Source organism: Nelusetta ayraudi, unplaced genomic scaffold, assembly GCF_046127955.1.
Source record: "Nelusetta ayraudi isolate G7.1 ecotype Tasmania unplaced genomic scaffold, CSIRO-AGI_Nayr_v1 ptg000075l, whole genome shotgun sequence".
Lineage (NCBI taxonomy): Eukaryota > Metazoa > Chordata > Actinopteri > Tetraodontiformes > Monacanthidae > Nelusetta > Nelusetta ayraudi.
Window position 1 is genome coordinate 1426850 of NW_027466125.1, and position 14671 is coordinate 1441520.

Here is a 14671-nt window from a genome sequence, read left to right on the forward strand (position 1 = left end):
TGTTATGTCATCATCAAGTGTGATCGCAGTGACCTCAATCCCCCCCCCCCTTTTTTTTTTTTTTTTTACTTTTGGTTTATTTGTCCGTCTGCTCAACACCACTGTGATCATTCTTGAGAAACTAAATCATTTGCTGACCCTGAAAGAATCTGCAGACGGAGCTCATGTGGGGAAAAAAAAAAAGAAAACACGTTGGGAGACAAACCCAAGCAGTCAGCTTCATTGCAAATGGCGGAGGCGCGCTTTCAAACAACCCCCGCGAAAAGTTTTTCCTCACCGCCGAGCCGAGAGCCTCACGCTCTGGTTCGCTGCTTGACAGACGACCGGTGTGATACCTGAGTCTCGAGGGGTTCGGCTCCATCGCGCCAAGCCAAACTGAAACTGCTCCCGGCCTCTTTGAAAGGCTTCGCTTCATGTCGAGAAAGGCACTGCGGGCGTCGTGTTCCAGCTAGCTGACGGAAAGACGGAGGTGTCTGTCCCAACACTGGGATTTCCTTCAGTTGACAGTCAACATTAATATCTGAGACATCCTCTTTTTTTAATTTTATTTACAGCCCTCTCCCCCCAAAAAAGAGATCTTCATCCTTTGAAAAGCTCTGTCGAAAACATCCATTATAACGACATCTGTGCCGTCTTTCAGTGAATTTCTCTGGCGTGTGTGTGCGCAGACGCCGAGCCTCGGCCCAGTGAAACTCTCAGACCACGTCTGGCATCGCTGCCTGCCGTGTTGTCAAAACACTTGGGCAGGATTTAGAAGCCCGTGCCAACACATTTCAGGCCCCCCCACCCCCCACCCGACACGATGGAGAACTGAAAAAGCATTTATTGCTTTGGCCAAAAACCACATTTAACTTGTCCTAGCGTTGGTTTGGGAGTTGGGCCGAACCTCCGTCGGCTCAGTACGAACAGGCGTGACTCTCATAAGTGGCCTCCACTTAGAGCTGAAAGTTGCTTTTTTTTTTTTTTCCCTCCCCCTGCTGGATGTGACTTCGCACCAGTTCAGGCTCCAGCCTTGTGTTCAGGTCATTAGCGACTGAAAGAATGCGGAGCCGTGCGGGAAAAGGCAGGAGACGTTATTCGAGTCTCACAAACTCAACTCAAGTTGTTCAGCTCTCCCAATGTTTAACTCGTTTCCGTCCTCTGTCGGCTCCCCCCTGTCACCCGCCCACCACCGCCGTCACATAGTTTACCTTAAATAGGGCGGGACACATCTTAAGCTGACCCTCTCGCATTCCAGAGCAGGTTGTACGACTTAATGACCCGCCGAAGAGCGGCAGCGTTTTAACGGGGGAACTTCTGTCTTAAGAAATCAACAGCAAGACAGAGAAAAGTCGACTCTTGTTGTCAGGACGTTTCTTGCCGGGTTGGTAGTTCATTCGTGGTCAAACTTGTCTTGGAAAGCTTTGATATCCTGATTTTTGGAGGGGAAAAAAAAGAAGTAGGTGGATAATTAGAATCGGGAAGGTGAAGAACAAGACAGAGTTTTGTTTGTCGGGATGATGTGCGGCCCGGCGGCCTGAGGGAACAGTCTGCGGTTCCCTGAACAGCTGCCAGATCTGAGTGGATGAATGTTTGTAGCATTCCCTCTGACTGACTGCAGCTACTTCCCCCCCTTCCTCCTCCTCCTCCTCCTCCTCCTCTTGGCTGTGTGTAAAAACTGGGACTCGCCCTGTTCAAGGATTTTTCCTGTACCGTTGGTTTTATGTCGCTGCACTGTTGAAAGTTAGCGGCATCAGTCGGAGTTAAAAGTTTGAATTGAGTTTTTTTTTATATTTCATCGGCCTCACTTGCTGCTGAGGATTTGCCTGCTAACCCCCCCGCTCCCCCCAAAACACACACACACACACACACACACAGTCGTCGAGTTTTCAAAACTTTCCAGCCCGCTTTGAATAGATGTGTATTTCTACAGGGCACAACTTCTCAACAAAGGACTTCCTCCAGAAAGCCATTATAGAAGGCTGATAACAGCAGCAGACGCATGCCTTTCACGACACGCTAACATTTTTTTTTCATTTATTTGAGGATAAAAAAAACAAATGCTGGCCTACAGAAAGAAAAAAACATTTTGGAATAACTTTTTACAAAATGGGTAAATGGAAGTTTTCAGGGAGTGGATGGAGTTCATTTTCAATGGGCAGATATTTAGCCGGGCCTGCAGATGAAAGGAGCCCAGCTGAACTAAAGCACGGGCTTGATGGCGTGCTGCAACAGGAACCAGTTTTCAGCCGTGGTGGTGGTGGGGGTGGGGGTGGTGGTGGGTGGGATTAAAAGAAAACGCTATCATTTTGAAAATGGAACGGCGCCGCCGTTTCCTCTGCGTTTTAATCCGAACCTTCACTTGTGGTTCTTTTGAATCCTCCGAAACCATCGACAAATTATTACACAGCGTCTCACCTCTAAATCAACAGACTGCACGTCCAGCGCTGGGGTGAACAGAAAGTGACTCGCTCTCACCCCCCCCCCCCCCCCCCCCTTGAGGACAATTACATCCGAGACAGAGATGAGAAGTAAGAGGAGAATGTGTTTTGGCTGCAGGGCCGCAGCAGTCTGCGACTCCTGCTCAATGAATCAAGCACCCTTCTTCTAACTTCTTCCTCTTCTCCTTCTCCCTCTCTTTGCTCTCCTTCTCCTTCTTCTACTTCTCCTCCTTCTTCTGCTTCTGACAGACTCGCTGCGTTTTTTTATTCTTTGAATTAATCTTTTTAGTCATTTTAATCAAAGTTTTACAGCCACTAAACTTAGGTCCCGTCCACACGGGAAGGTTTTTTGGTGGAAACAGTAAAGTATTTAACCGTTACAACGTTTTGTCCACACGGCAACGGCGTTTTGGGTCCGCGAAACGGTATTTTTTGAAAACGTGTCCCAGAGTGGGAAAATCTGGCAACGCCGTTTCGCCGTTGTCACATCGTTGCCGTGTGGACGGTGAAAACGGCTTTTCCTTGTAAAACGATGACGTCATCGCACCGTCACTGTCGTGACCGGAAAAAACACGGCATGCAGCGGCACAAACAACAACGATAGCGGCGAGCGGAGTTGTCTTTGTATCGCATGCACTTCAAGATTTGTTGGCAATATTACTACAAAACCTCACAAAACCTCAGACTCACCTTTTTTCCGCTACTCGCCGTTTTTGTTTTCGCTGTGTTTAGTGTGTAGCGGAAATGCCCTCTTTCTAAATCGTGGGTCCGGTGGCTGTGTCAGCGTCTGTGAACAGCGCCACCTTTCAGTGTGGCATACGCATTACATCGTTCTCACCCACCGTTCCGTTTCCATCTGTCAGCGTGTGGACGCAACTTTTTTCGACCCCGGGAAAGAAAAAAAACGGCAACGTTCCCGTGTGGACAGGGCCTTATTCCTGGTCCGGGTTACAACAAAAAGCTAATGGGAGACTGTGCAGCTTTTAAATGTTATTGTTATTTGGAGAAGCGAAAATGGCTATTGTAAATTCACAGACAAAATAGAATAGAGGTGGGTTTTAATCACTGCCGCAACCTTCGTTGCAGAATCCAGTTAAGTTATTTTATTTATTTTTTGATGAAAGACCTCGAGAGCATCTCAGAAATCTGGTGCCACAAAAACATTTAGATTTTGAGTTATTTTTTCTGAAACACTGAAGGATTGAATGTTTCTTTGGGGCTTTTGTTTGATTACTTTTGTTTATTATTTACCTATTTATGATTTACTTATTTATTCTTATATAAATATATGTCTTTGTGAAAATGTGCATCATTTCCAATTAGTTTTCTAAGTAGTGTGATTGTAAAAAATCAATAATGTTCATCCTTCCTCTCCTCTTTCCTCTCTTCCTCATTCTTCATCTTCCTCCTTCTCCTCCGTGTGTTGCTGCTCCGAGCTCATTCACGTCCAGTCATTGTCCGTCCTTGTGTTGTTCAGTCTACTTCACACCACTTTCCTCTGTCAGCCTCAATGCACTCACACATATTTGATGATGATGATGTGTGTGTGTGTTTTCCTTTCCTTTGTAATTGAATTGCTCCTACCAGTCACATCTTCCAATCACCTGCATTCCGCCGGGGATTGGATTAGGACCACGCGGTGGGGGGTGGGTGGGGTGGGTGGAGACCATGAGCTGCACGCCGTTTATCATTTAAGTGTTTAAAAGCGCCGATGCCTGCGTGTGTGACGTGGCGTTGGCGGCGGCTCGGTTCACTCGCCAGACCACCAGACTCCAATTAGCGACAGACTTTGGCCGACGACTTGTGACACGCGGGAGAATCTGCCGCTGCATGTTTCAGCCAGAAGAAGGAGGAGGAGGAAAAGAAGAAGAAGAAGAAGAAGAAGAAGAAGACGGGCTTTGATGTCTTGGGATTGGATTTAGAAGCGCAGCTTTCTTCTATTTTTGCTTTTACGCATGTGTCTGCGACTTTACAGCCGACCCTCAACCCCCCCGCCCCTCCTCTAATTGCCTGCGACAGCGGGAGGTGTTTCCCAATGTGAACTGGCGCTGTTATTACTGGTGTGATTGGGGTTTTTCGGAGGAGGAGGAGGAGGCGGCGGCGGGGGTGCTGGCGGCGGTGCTGTGTGTGGTGGATGTGCCAGTTGGTGGAGGAGGGCGGGAGGCCGGGGAGGTTTTGGGGGGTGGGGTCAGAGGACAGGACCTCTCTCAGAGAAGTGGCTGTTAACCTTTGACCTCGTTGGTTAAGCCTGCAGGGTGGCTAAGGTGGTGGGGGAGGGGGGCGTCTGGGAGGTTCAGGGGCACATGATGGTGGGCAGAGGGGGTGGTGGTCGGGGGGTGAGGTGTCTAATCTGGTTTTTGTCTATGAGGCGTTTCCACCTCCCACCACCCAACAACCACCACCACCGCCGCCACCGCCGTCGTCCTTCCTCTGAGAAAAAGAGTTTTGAGAGGCAGGACAATGTCAAAGGGAAGTGACTTATTTTATGAGGCGTTTTAAAAGGGGGAGGGGGGACTCCCACCACAATGAGGAAGGCCGAGCGGAATCCCACCAGCCGCATGGAGTCACACCTTTGTTTCATCGTTGTCTTGTCTTTTTTTTGACCGCCTGGGAGAGAAGTTTTCTCTCTTTTTTTGAGCCGCACTTTGACTCTGGTCACTTCTTTGTGCACTAATTTTTTTAAATCAGCGGCGGAGGAGAGTTGCACGACATATCGGCGTTTGCGCTATATCGACCCAAACAAATTCACCGCGGCAATAACGATAAACTCTGTTCATGATCATCATGGCTGGCGGCCGGTAGCTCATGTATAGCACAGTAACAAGCACGGGGCTGACAGCGGACCCACCGTGCTCGAGAATCCACCGTGGATCGTGTGCAAAGTGAAAATAAACGCCACGAGTGCGGTTTCAAAAATGTGCGGTTTCAAAAAAAATCCCAAAAGATGGAGTTGAATTGTTTTTTTATTTTTTATTGTCCTTCATATCGTTATCGCAATAAATGCCAGAAATTATCGTGATCAAATTTTTAGTCTATATCGCCCATCCCTGGTTAGCGTAGCGCACGGAGAATTCCAGACTTGCCAGCCCCTTGTGCAAACATCAGCTCAGCTGGCCGACAGCGACGCAAACTAGACGCTCGCTTAAGGACGCCGCCCCCGTTGCCATGTGATGTCTCTACTGACAGCACGGCGACGCTTTAGCTACGACAGGTACCACAGCACAGCGCGGCACTCCGCCTGGGAGCCGGACCTGCTCTCCTCCGCCAGCCTCGGAGCGGCAGAACAACGCGGGCTCTCACTCCGTGTTCCACGGTCTGATCCAGAACACGGCGGCTCTTCAGTCGGCCGAGTGGAGCGGCTGATGAGAAGCCAACATCACGCACTGCGTTGTAAAACGCCTCACTCCTCCTCCTCCTCCTCCTAGCGTCTGCTTCAAAAAAAAAAAAAACATTCTCACACACAAAAAAAAAGGTCCACCAGCTTAGATTTTGGACGTTTTGCCCGAGACTCGATCCGCTTGAGTGAACAACGTGACCTTTGTCCAGACGGTCCTGTGAAATATTGACCAGGTTACTTTTTTTGTGTGTGTGTGTTTCTGTGTGTGCGTGTGTGCGCGCTTTGGTAACTAGGGGCCTATTTTCCACGTGGATATAGACCCTTTGACTGTGGGCCTGTGCTGCGGGCAGGCGGGGGGCCCTGCAAGAGGAGAGACTGGACCACTGTTTTTCCTAAAAGTTCCGTGTGTGTGTGTGTGTGTGTGTGTGTGTGTGTGTGTGTGTGTGTGTGTGTGTGTGTGTGTGTGTGTGTGTGTGTGTGTGTGTGTGTGTGTTGTTCCCTGTACCTCCAATCATGCTGGTACAAAGAGCCATGTGTTGAGCAGTGATGTGATGTGTGAATATGTTTGGGTACGGGGGCTGCCAGCTATGCCTGTGTGCGTGCGTGCGTGCGTGCGTGCGCACATGTATAGGAGCAGTGCGGGCTGGCGGCCGAGCGATGAGTTTGGGCCCGGAGCTGTGAGAGAAGGAGTCACTTGAGGCTTATTTGGACTCGGTCCCAGACACGGGGGTCCGTTTTTTGGCGCCAGGGTGCATCGCTCCCCTCGGCGCCCCCTTCAGATGATTGTGCTGCTGCGAGTATTCCCTGACCTTAGCTGCTCATTCAGTCTTTCAGTCCTTCATTTATTTATTTACTTGTTTGCTTTTCTGGCTCGCATTTCAGCCCTTCAGCCGCTAGATAGGCGCAGTAAATCAAAGCTGCGACTCAAAGAATCGAATGAAGGAGCCCATTTACTTCCTCCCACTTGTTTTTGGAAAAGCGCGAAAGCTAAAACACGTCAGCAGTATGTTGTCCAGATTTTTTTTTTTTTTTCCACCACCCCCTGTAAATGTTTTCTGTATTACACGCAGCAAAGACATGAAAACGACCTCAGTGTGTCACAGAGAGCCACATCCACATGGTGACCAGGCTGCAAAACAAATACTGTGTGTGATCAATCAAAGTACTATTTATAGTGGCCTGCTATCATAAACAATAACACCAAGAAAGAACATGTTTGGATATTGGAGCAGGAAGTCCAACATTATGAAGTGAGTTGGACTTTAAAGTATTAAAAGGAAAAAAAATCTTTTGGGAAGTCAGCCTGCCTGTGCCCTCATTTTATATTACCCATTGTATTTAAAAAAAAATTTTTTTTTTTACTGAACTTTTGTACCTTTATCAAGGCTATACAGGCATCTCTTTGCAATCCTGGAAAAATAGGTCAGCAGCGATCTCGTGGCGAGAGGTAAAACTGCTACTGAGGCAAAGGAGAAAAATATTAAAGACCGACTTCGAGACTCAAGGCTTGAAAACTGAAAGCCCTGCACATAATATTAGTCATTTGTGCAGTGCACACAGATCTGCAGTCAGTGAGCAGGTGGGAAAACTAAACAGGCCTTGTTACCTGGACCCAGTGAAAGGGTCTCTGTGTTACCCCACCACCACCACCACCACCACCACCACCTCGCCACCTTAAATTCCAGCAGCTACATTTTTAAAACCAAACATTATTGCAGCTGCACCTTTTTCTGCTCGTTTGGCCCTTCCACTCCTTTTCAGCGCGCTTTTACAACTTTTCCCCCGCTGTCGACCGTTGCTCTTTATGACCGACTGTGGCCGAGGCGCCGAATTACTTTTCTGAATTAAGACCAGTGAGTTTTAACCGACGGAGGCGTCATTATTATCGAGGCTTTTCAGACGCGGCGCGAGGTTTTAAATCGGTTGGAAAATTTGCATGAAGCGACAAACGTCTCGGTTCCTGTATAACACAAGACAGCTGTTTGTGGAGGAGGTTGGGAAGGTGGTGGTGGTGGTGGTGGTGGTGGGGGCATGAAACTGGCTCACGTGACAGTCAGATGATGCCCGAGCGAGGTCACGTGGAAATCATACACATTTATTTTTGGAAAGGCGACAACGTCATGCCACCGACGTCCGACACCGTCTTCCTCTGTCTCGTGTTGTCAAGAGTATGGGAGGGGGTTTTTTTTTTCTTCTTCTTCCTCCTTCAGCGTGTGCAACATCTTGTGTACAGGACTTGCGTCAGAGAGTTCAGCACAGAGCGATCGGTGGGATGCGAGGGAGCAACGAGGGCGAAGCTCCGTAAAGTGGCTGAAGTTGAATCCACTTGCTTTCGCAGACAAGACGTCTCGTGTTGTGTCGCGTTGCATTTGTTACTCGGTAACACAGGGAAGCTTCTCGTAAAAATCGAATGAAAGCTGAGACGATGACACGGCGAAAGTGGCTTGTAAAAGTGTCGAGCCTGTTCTGCAGGTGTGACACTTTTATTTTTTTTATTGCCACTGCTTTTATTTTCTTTTGTGGGTGTGTGAGACTCGTGATGTTTCTCTGAATCACATGTCTCCCTAACCATCTATGTAACTCTCTCTCTCTCTCTCTCTCTCTCTCCCTCTCTCTCTCTCTGTGTCTGGTGCAGGAGCTCCGTTGAAGGTGTGTCCGCAGGGCTTCTCCTGCTGCACGCTGGAGATGGAGGAGAAGCTGAGCCAGCAGAGCCACTCGGAGATCAAAGCCCCCGTCTCCAGGCTGAGCACCAGCCTGCAGTCCACCTTCAGGCAGAGACACGACCACTTTGACAGTAAGTCACCCAGCGCTGCTGCTGCTGCAGCCCCAACTACCCCCCAACCCCTCATCCCCCGTCCTGCAGCCGCTCGGTCGTTCACTCCTTCATCTGTTCCACGCTCTTTTTTTTTTTTTTTTTGACGGACGCTCCCACCTGCCACTGCCGCTGGAGCAGAGACAGTCAGTCTGCTGTGTCCACTGGGCCCGTCCACCTGTCCCCTGACGTCTCAGCCCCACCCCACCCCCTTCCCCCTCTCCCAACCCCCCAGCAGCAGGCCTCCGCTCCTCTCTCTCCCCTCCGCAGAGGCAGACAGACGGACCACACACATCTTCAGATTTAGTCTCCCTCTGCAACTTCCTCTTCCGCTGTGTGTGTGTGTGTGTGTGTGTGTGTGTGTGTGTGTGTGTGTGTGTGTGTGTGTGTGTGTGTGTGTGTGTGTGTGTGTGTGTGTGTGTGTGTGTGTGTGTGTGTGTGTGGGTATTAGGTTTCCCTGGGAGCGCATGGGAACGCACAAACGCTGCTGAGTCACCAAGGAAGTGGGGCAGCTTCACATACCTCCAGTCATCCAGAGTGTGACACCCCCGACCCCCCACCATCACCCCCGTGCTGCCCCACTACCCCTCACCCCTCCCTGCAGTTCGTCTGGAGCGGAGACGCCTCCGACTGTCGTCCAACTTCAGCTGATAAAAGCGTGATGGGCGAGTTTGTGATGTGTGCCACAACGTGTGTGTGTGTGTGAAAGGGAGTGTAGTGCAGCCACGGGATGGTGTGTATTGCAGCCAGATGTGAGCAGGAATGTGACGTGTCCACCCCTCCGTCTCTTGTCTTTCCTCTCCGCTGCCCCTCTGTCCTTCGTCTCATCCCCCCTTCTCTCAGAAGACCTTCTTTCTCTTCTTCTTCTCCTCCTTCATCTTCTTCTCCTCCTTCATCTTCCTCTCTGCCCATCAAACACACCATCGTGCTACTATTTTATATTCTTCTTCCTTTCATGCGCTCAGCCGCTGCGTCCTCTCACGACAGCGCCGTCTTTAATTTCATGGAAGCATCAGTCAGCGTCCAGTTCTTTATTTATATATTTATTCATTTATTTGTTCTCAAGTAAAAAAAAAATGCTTTAATGTCTGGCGTTTACACCAGATGTTTTTTCTTTCTCATTGTTACACGATCCAAGATCGAGAAAGATTTAAAAAAAAAAAAGAAATCTTGACTTCCTTTTCAGAAATCAGCCCAATGGCCCAAATGTACCCAGAATTATTTATCAGAAGCAGAAGGAGGAATCAAATTAAGTATTTCAAGTATTGACAACATGAATGAATGCAAATAATCCTAAAAGGAGGTTGGAATTATTTTCACTTTTGATTGGGATCTTCTCTCAGTTCACGTTCAGTGCTGCTTCCACGTTTCTTTCTTTTCTTTCTGACTATTTAAGGGTCCTACTCATAGATGGATAGAGATAGAGAGAGTGAGAGAGAGAGAGAGATGTACTTCATTGTTCCCACATTTGGAAACTACACATGGACATTCTTAGTATGGTTGTGGTTTGTGTTGGTTCACAGCAACTTTGTGACCTGGTAAAACTGAAAGGGCTAAAAATGTGTTTGACCTTTTGGAGCTGCAGCTGCCATTGAAAAAGGTGGCAAACTCCCGTAGAGTTCATCGCGTGTGTGTGACCAGTAGGGGGCAGCCCTCCACCTGACAGTATCCTCATCCTTCACTCTCTGACCCCCGGCCCCTCCTCATCACTTTAGGCCAGTATGGTCCCTGTATGTGTGTGTGGCGTGTGAGCTGTTAGATGTGAGATCCCTTTACAAAGGCCCGCTGTGCTCTCTCGACCACCTGGACCATTAGAACGCCTCTCTCTCTTTCTCTCTCTTTTTCTCTCTCTCTCCCTCTCACTCTCTCTCTCTCTGGCTCAGGTTGCTCCCCTATTATTTCCTCTTGTCACATGATGAGTCAGCCAGGAGGGGAGGAAGCTCTCTCCCCCCCTCCACCATTGAGTGAAAGTGCTGCAGGAAGGAACTCGCGGACCTCGTGTCTCTCTGCTCTCACTTACAAGGCCGACTAAAGCAATGACATCATCAGGAGGGTTAATGCGCATAAACACAGCTGCACAACTGTGGGTGGAAAACAGACAACAACAACATGCACTTTGCACGCCAACAGAGTCGGGAAGTGGTGTGTGTTTGTGTGTGCGTGTGTGCGTGTGTGTGTGTGTGTGTTCGATTAGACGTCATCATGGGCCCTGCAGCGAAGAGTCACGGCCAATTAAGAGCAGCAGCGCCAGAAATACCTCTCCTCTCTCTCCCCCCTCTGTCCTGTCCTCCATCAGTCCCTCCGTCTGTCTGTCTGTGTCCAGCTGCATTGACATCGTCCGACTCGTCTTGTCTGGGGGGGTTAAGAACCAGGATTAAGACCCCCTTGACTCCAGATGTAGCACGAACACGCTGAGGGTCCAGCAGCAGGAGGGACAGAATCCCGTCGCAGAATGAAAAGGGAGACGTGCTGCTGGGACTAATTGCTACAAATGGGTCGCAATTACGGCCTGGGACGAGTGAGAGTTTATGGCACTGCTGTGGGGTGGTGGTGGTGGGCGGGGTGGTGGAAGAGGAGGAGGAGGAGCAGGAGGGGGGGGATGCACCCGGGAGGTGGAAGTAGGAAGAGGTGGTGGGAGGAGATCAGTCATCTCCTCTGTTCCCGTGATGGATTTCGGGCCGAAGATCATCTGATAATTAGGGCCTTTGGCCGCGGCGTGGGGAAATGATGACGGGGGCCATTGCAGGGGGGAAGGGGGCGGGAGCCCGGTGCTCCTTTTTAACGTTTAGCCTCGGCTGACGGTGTGGTCCCCCGCTAACCTTTCACCCGCATTCCCTGGGACCATTGTCCCGGGGCCGACCTGAGCGGCTCTCTGATGGAAACATCCTGCAGCCGGCCGGGAATAAACTCTCTTTAATGAGAATGCAAGATGCCTGCGTAGCACTGCCCATGCTGGAGCCTCCTCCTCCTACACGGACCCCCCCCTCCCTCTCTTTTTAACCAGTGGGTTTGTCTAAACTCATTACAGGGCTTATCTGTTCAGCATGGAGGCATTACCGCACTAATAAACTGTGCAAAGGAAATAAAGAAGTTTAGGGCGCTGTGTGGACTCCCTTCCGCCTCCTCCTTCCTCCCCCCCCACACCCCCGTGTTCCTCGTCCTCCTCTTCTACCTCCTCCTCTGTCTCCTTTCACTGACTTTAAACTTGTGGCTGCTATGACATTCCAGGGGTGGGGGGGCAGTGAGGATGGGGGAGACCTTTTGTTTTAATCTCTGTCAATGGAGCGTGGAACTTGGTGCCCTCTCCCCTGGTTGTGTGTGTGTGTGTGTGTGTGAGTGTGGGACGGTGGGGGGGTAAATGGAGGGGCTGCAATGTTTCCGGTATCCTTGGCGACACAGTAGGGATTTGGAGTTTTAAAAAAAAAAAATCCCTAAACTGAACCCGCCCTGCCCCACCCCACCTCAAGCCCCTCCCCCTGCCTCATTTTTTTTTCTTTTCACTGTGTCAGTCTGAAGTGGAAGTGACAGCGCTATTTGCGGCCTGTGTGTGTGTGTGTGTGTGTGTGTGTGTGTGTGTGCGCGCAGGGAGTGTGTAGTGACTCCCTCTGTGAGAGCATGGGAACTTTACATTTCAAAGACAGACAGAGGGCACCCCGAGAAACTGCAGCGGGGCAGGATTTTTGTCCGGGAGGGAGGGAGGGAGGGAGGTGGGGGTGGGGCGGTGGGGGTAGTGGGGGGGGGGCACATTGGAGTGGGTTACAAAAAAAAAAGCTTTGAATGTGTTCTTGTATACATGCAAGACTGAAGGTGAAGCATTTATCAGAGAGAGTCCGAGGAATTCTCATTTTGTCCAGATTAAGAAAGTTGGGGAGGAGAAGGGGGGGGGGTGACCCTGGGAGAAGGGAAGGGGGGTGCTTGGATTATTGGGGGTGGGAGGGGGGGGGGGGTGATGGACATTCCACAGGATGAAGTAGGTCATTGTTCCCCGTCTCTAGTGAAGAGAACCTTCTGAAGGAACTGATGAAGTGAAAGCGGAGGAGTGTGGGGGGGTTGTTGCAGGGTCTGGATAAGGGGGGTACAGGTCCGTATGGGGAAGGGGGAGGCGGCAGCAGCGGAGGAGGAGGAGGAGGGGCCTGGTTCACATTATTCAGTAATCCTATTGAAAATGAAGGACAGTCCGGGAGGAGGCGGGAGAAAAGAGAGCCGATGGAATGTGACAAGAGAAAAATGTCCATTGATGATGGTCAGTTTGAAGCGGCCTGATGTGGAGAGACGTCCCGGCTGAATGGCACGTCTGCAGAGAGCGAGGAGATGCTCCAGTTCCACCTTTCACTCCCCCCCCCCCCCCCATCTTCTCTTCTCCAACCGTCTCAGCACATTCCACTGCCTTTTTGTCCAAGATTTAATGCTCAAACTTTCTTATTTGACTTCTTTTTTTCTGATGTCCCTTAATGTCAGGACCAATTCAGCAAAAAAAATCTGATGGAAAAGTCCCAAAAGAAAGAATACATTTCCATTGAAATGAAATTATCCTCTGTCCTATCTGCTTCAGCGTTTTTCATTTTTTCAGTTCTACAGAAAAAAGACTTTCAGACTTTCAGGAAGTCTGAAAAAACATCATGTTGTGAAACAATGCATGGATGAATTCTCTTGAAGTCAAGCCAGGGAGTTGAGTTCTCAGTAGTTGGAGCCCATCAGACCCATTTAGTTTGTCAAATCTTGGAAAATAATTCAGCCTCGTGCAGACAAAAACTTTCCGTTGGCCGATTGTTCTTTCTTTAACTGCATTAAAGCTAAAAATCAATTAAAGACCATCAGTTAACCTTCTCTCTCTCCGCTCCAGAGTTCTTCCTGGAGCTGCTGAAGAACGCTGAGTCGTCGCTGCACAGCATGTTTGTGCGCACCTACGGCATGATGTACGTGCAGAACGCCGGGCTGTTCAAGAGCTTCTTCGAGTCCCTCACCCAGTACTACATGTCGGGCAGCGCCGCCGTCAACCTGGAGTCCATGCTGTCAGACTTCTGGGCCGACCTGCTGGAGCGCATGTTCCGCCTGGTCAACGTGCAGTACGAGTTCAGCGACGCCTACATGGAGTGCGTGAGCCGGCACACGGAGCAGCTGCAGCCGTTCGGCGACGTGCCGCGCAAGCTGCGCCTCCAGCTGTCGCGCTCCTTCGTGGCCGCGCGCATCTTCGTGCGCGGCCTGGCCATCATGCCCGAAGTGGTCAACAAAGTCTCCAAGGTACGCTCCGTCTGACCTTTGACCCCCTCCTGCCCACTGAAAGTGAAAGCGTTGCCACCTTTCTGTGGCCTGATACTCCATGTAGTTTCATCCGTTTTCACGTATTTCGTTTATATACGTTTAGTTTACTTTCAGTAATGTTTATTTCGATATGTAAATAAAATCAAAGCTGTAATTTAAAATCATAGAGAAAGACATGCAAAATGAATTACTGATTTAAATAGTAAAAACAAGAACAAAACCGAGTCTAAACATATCTGAAAAACATTGAGAAGAAGTGAAACATGGCAACAATCACTTCCATTAAACTTCAACTACTACTCCTATAAAATATACTATTTAATTTTCTATATTAAAAATGTTTTATACCGTATATGTATATATTTACGCATAGACATCCATATCATACATTTCTCAAAATTCTATCCTGATTAACCTAGCTGTAACACAGCAGAATGCCTACATATTAGGGTTGCACATGTCTCTGCGGTAAACGAGTCAATGTGCATCGAGATAAACAGGTGGCGATTCCCTTCAAAAACAATATAATTTTTTATCAGTGACCGATTCGATACAAATTGATTCGATACATACGATTTGATGCTATGACAAATATTTGTTGTAGATATTTTATAAAACAAACTTTCATTGTACTATGAAAGTGATATATGTGTATATATATATATATATAAGTTCTTCTTGGAATTGAGGGTGAGTAAGTGACTTATGCTGTGTGAGCCAAATGCAGTGATTTATTTTAGCGGGTCAATGAATGAACCTTTACATTTACATCTCACCCTGTAAGGAAGGCCGTGCGTGATTCATTAGCTGCCTGGACGCAGAGTGGTGAGGGTCTCCTCT

General features: G+C 49.1%; 1 protein-coding gene across 1 annotated transcript in view; it reads left to right on the forward strand.

The window, feature by feature from the left end:
• Window positions 1-14671, forward strand: part of gpc4 (glypican 4) — a 32642-nt gene that overhangs the window by 12503 nt on the left and 5468 nt on the right. Inside the window, exons 2-3 of the mRNA XM_076043357.1 lie at window positions 8393-8551; window positions 13413-13810. Of these exons, the coding sequence (XP_075899472.1) occupies window positions 8393-8551; window positions 13413-13810 (557 nt within the window). The remainder of the gene's footprint in view (window positions 1-8392; window positions 8552-13412; window positions 13811-14671) is intronic.